The 351-nt window shown below is 64.7% G+C and overlaps 1 protein-coding gene across 1 annotated transcript in view; it reads right to left on the bottom strand.

The window, feature by feature from the left end:
* LOC108447021 (keratin-associated protein 10-4-like) overlaps positions 1–307 on the bottom strand; it is a 5,317-nt gene extending 5,010 nt beyond the window's left edge. The window contains exon 1 of the mRNA XM_017735571.1: positions 69–307. Within this exon, the coding sequence (XP_017591060.1) occupies positions 69–165 (97 nt within the window). The 5' untranslated portion in view covers positions 166–307. The remainder of the gene's footprint in view (positions 1–68) is intronic.
* Positions 308–351: the final 44 nt, after the last annotated feature.

Here is a 351-nt window from a genome sequence, read left to right on the forward strand (position 1 = left end):
TGGCGTCAGCGCCCCGTGCCCAGGCTGCCTGTGGGTGGCAGCTGCTGGGTTTGACTCCTGGTACTCACCGCCCTTCTCTGGTGTTACGCTTGGCTCTGCCCTGAGGATGAGGAGGCCCAGGAGGAGGAAAACTCCTGGGCTCATGGTGCTGCCGGGGATGTGCATGTCTGGAGCTGAGCTGGGGCTTGGTTTAAAGTCTGTGGTAGGGGTGCCTGAAGTGCCAGGGCAGCTGAAGCTGAGCTGCTGTGGCAGCTGGTTGTGCTGTGGGCAGGAGGGGCAGGAGGAGGGGCAGTTCCCAGAACCTGCCGGCGCCCCGCCAGCCCTCCCGCTTATCTCTGCCCAAGCCCTGCT

Source organism: Corvus brachyrhynchos, unplaced genomic scaffold, assembly GCF_000691975.1.
Source record: "Corvus brachyrhynchos isolate BGI_N302 unplaced genomic scaffold, ASM69197v1 scaffold10, whole genome shotgun sequence".
Taxonomy (NCBI): domain Eukaryota; kingdom Metazoa; phylum Chordata; class Aves; order Passeriformes; family Corvidae; genus Corvus; species Corvus brachyrhynchos.